This window comes from Verticillium alfalfae, genomic scaffold (genome assembly GCF_000150825.1).
Source record: "Verticillium alfalfae VaMs.102 supercont1.1 genomic scaffold, whole genome shotgun sequence".
Classification (NCBI taxonomy): domain Eukaryota; kingdom Fungi; phylum Ascomycota; class Sordariomycetes; order Glomerellales; family Plectosphaerellaceae; genus Verticillium; species Verticillium alfalfae.
In genome coordinates, this window is record NW_003315038.1 from 3,750,986 (window position 1) to 3,753,741 (window position 2,756).

General features: G+C 56.2%; 2 protein-coding genes across 2 annotated transcripts; both read right to left on the minus strand.

The window, feature by feature from the left end:
• Positions 1-446: 446 nt before the first annotated feature.
• VDBG_01134 (conserved hypothetical protein) lies at positions 447-821 on the minus strand (the record flags this gene model as incomplete). The annotated part of the gene is made up of 1 exon (XM_003009405.1): positions 447-821. The coding sequence occupies one exon, from the start codon at positions 819-821 to the stop codon at positions 447-449; it is 375 nt and encodes a 124-aa protein (XP_003009451.1).
• Positions 822-1,588: 767 nt separating this feature from the next.
• VDBG_01135 (estradiol 17-beta-dehydrogenase 12-B) lies at positions 1,589-2,654 on the minus strand (the record flags this gene model as incomplete). Its single annotated transcript, XM_003009406.1, has 2 exons — positions 1,589-2,443; positions 2,577-2,654. 2 exons carry the CDS (start codon positions 2,652-2,654, stop codon positions 1,589-1,591), a joined length of 933 nt encoding a protein of 310 aa, XP_003009452.1.
• Positions 2,655-2,756: the final 102 nt, after the last annotated feature.

Genomic DNA, 2,756 nt, shown 5'->3' on the forward strand with positions numbered 1-2,756 from the left:
TCGTAGGGGCAGGTCCAATTTGGTCTGGTAAAGTGAGACGCTCTTGGTACCAGATGCATTGGGCTTGGCGGAGAGACCCAGAAGGTTGATCTCCTGAGAGGTCGCGACAACGAGCATGTGGGTAATGTCGGCTACGAAAATGCCAGGCTTCGGCGGCACGAGTGCGACAGCGTGAATCGTATATTTGACATCTTCGAAACCGATGAGCTCGGGCTCAGGCTGGGTGTAGTCCCAGAGAAACAGTGAGTTGTCGATAGCGACCCACGCGTGATTGATCTCGGCGAACAGTCCCATGAGGGTTTGCAGCTGACTGGCGTTGTAGTGGTTGAAGATCTCATTCGGGATTGGGTACATCTGGGTCTTGTGGAAGGGTGCCCAAGCAGAATCAATGCTGACAAGGTCATACTCAGAGGACGAGCCGGCTAGAGCAAAATGATCAGTGAAGCTCAAGGCGGCGTGGATGATGCAAGGGCTGGAGATATCTCACATTTGGCATAAGACTCTAGATCAGGATAGTTTTGATCCCGCTGAAGAAACTCGTTGACGGCTTGGGCCGCCTTGGTGACAGGGGGCACATCGGGTGCCTGCTGCTGAACATGCGAGGCAGGAACCAAGCCGCCGCTCATGCCAGAGGTTGATGATGTCGTGACGGAGGACTGATTTGGCCTGGGGACGAGACTGCTGCTGGGCGCAGGATTTGCGTTCCCATCGAAGAGACGCCTTCTGACAGGGTCATCGTTGGATTGGAACCTGGAGGCGGCGGGGGTGTTGAGAAACGCGCCAGGCACAGGACGCGCCGGTGTGATTGCTGGGTACGACATTTTTCGAGCTGGAGAGGTCGTGGATGAGAGGTGGTCGAAGGTCGATATGGTTTCACCGATCGAGGCAGCGCGTGGCCAGCGAAGGCTTGTTGTCGCGGTATGCAACCACCATCAACAACCAAGAAAAGAAGATGGTGGAGCAATTGCCGTCGAGAGAGCTGGGTTGGCGAAGGCACTGGGGTCTCCTCCCACGGGTTGATGGATGGCCCTTTGATGGAGCAAGATGACAGGGTGAGTTATCGAAGCAGCAGCGAGATGCAGCTGGCAATTGTCGGTGCTTGAACGTCGGAGGTCGAAAGGCTGCACCTGTTCCCGGGCAGCGCGTGGGAATTTTCGCGACAGGGAACGACTGGAGCTGGAAAGCTGCTCTGGGTGGTACCTCGCGCTAAGCCCGTTTCGGGGGCAAGGCTGAGGAGAGCTTGGGCCCACTAGACGAGCTTCGTGACTGAGCATGACTCTCCCCGACTTTTTGTCACATGTCGACGAAAATGATAACGATGCATGGTAAATTAAAAGAACCCCAAGGCGTACATTTCCACGCTCTTTTATTCATCATGGTTTCTCTCTAACAACGCATCCGGCCGCTTTGTATGAAGCCTGCGACATGATCACGGGCCTGTCCATATTCGTCCTCTGATTACTCTGGTTTCTTCTCTTCAGCATCAGTCGCCTGACAAGCTGTACATCGCGGCCTCATAGTTCCATCCAGTCCCAGCCTTTGGCTTTCAAATACTTGAGCAGAACATTAAATCGGCGAGGCGCAGATCTTAAGCCTTCTTGGCCTCGCGCTCGGCTTGCGAAGCGGCCCGCCTGCGAATGTCCTTGTGCATCTTTCCGTTGTACCAGATGCCCAGGGCGTTTCCGGTACCGAGAGTGCTCTCGAGAGCCCAGACCATGATTGAGTGCGTCCACCAGGGGGTGTAGGTGTATGCCCAGTTTTGGTAGCTTCCTGACCCGATCTTGCCAAGCGTGGCCTTGACGAAGTTCTTGGGCGTGGGGATCAGGGCGCTGGCGCGACGGACCTTGCTCATGGCAGTCGTGATGAGGTAGCTGAGGACGAGCTGTGTATCGACGCCGGACGGCTTGAGCTCCTCGGCGAGGGAGCTGTTCCAGTGCTGGAGGAAGGCCTTGCTGCCGGAGTAGGTGGCGAGGTAGGGAGTGGGGATCCAGCCGGCAAAGGAACCCATGGTCAGGATAAGGCCCTTCTTACGCTGCACCATGATAGGCGCGATGATGGATGTCGTTTTCAGGGTGCCCAGGCAGTTGATGGTGACGATGCTCTGCAGCTCCTCACGGGTCGTGTCGACAAAGGAGACGGGGATGCTGTGGCTCTGGCCGACGTTGTTGATGAGGATGGCGACGTCGAGACCAGCAACGGTCGCGGCGAGGGCGTCGTAATCGGCGTTATCGTCACGGGCAAAGTCCATGGCCAGAATTTTAGACTGGACCTTGGGATACTTCTGCTCAAGCTCGGCGGCGAAGGCCTCAAGCTTGGACTTGGTTCGGGAGACGAGGACGACGTTGAAGCCCTTGCTGGCAAGCTGGAGAGCGAACTCCTTGCCTAGGCCGTCGGAGGCACCGGTGACAACGGCCCAGCTACCGGGCTTGCCATACTTGCGAAGCTATGGATTATGGGGTCAGCACAGGGTCAAGAGTTGCGACTAGGTGGACGAGGGCCAACTAACACTGGTGCCGCTGAGAACGAAGACGCTCAGGAGGAACTGGAAGTAAGACAGGGCCTTGGTCGCAACAAACAGGAGCTCCAATGCCCGCCAGCACAGTCAGTGCCGCAGGCGGCAGCCTGTCGAGGAATTCTGTCAGAATGGTTTGCATTTTGAAACCAAATAGGTATTGTTGCGATAAGTGAAGGAAGAAGAAAAAACGCCAATCTGGACAGATCAGACAAAGGTCGAAAAAGGAGAGAGGGCCGAAGCT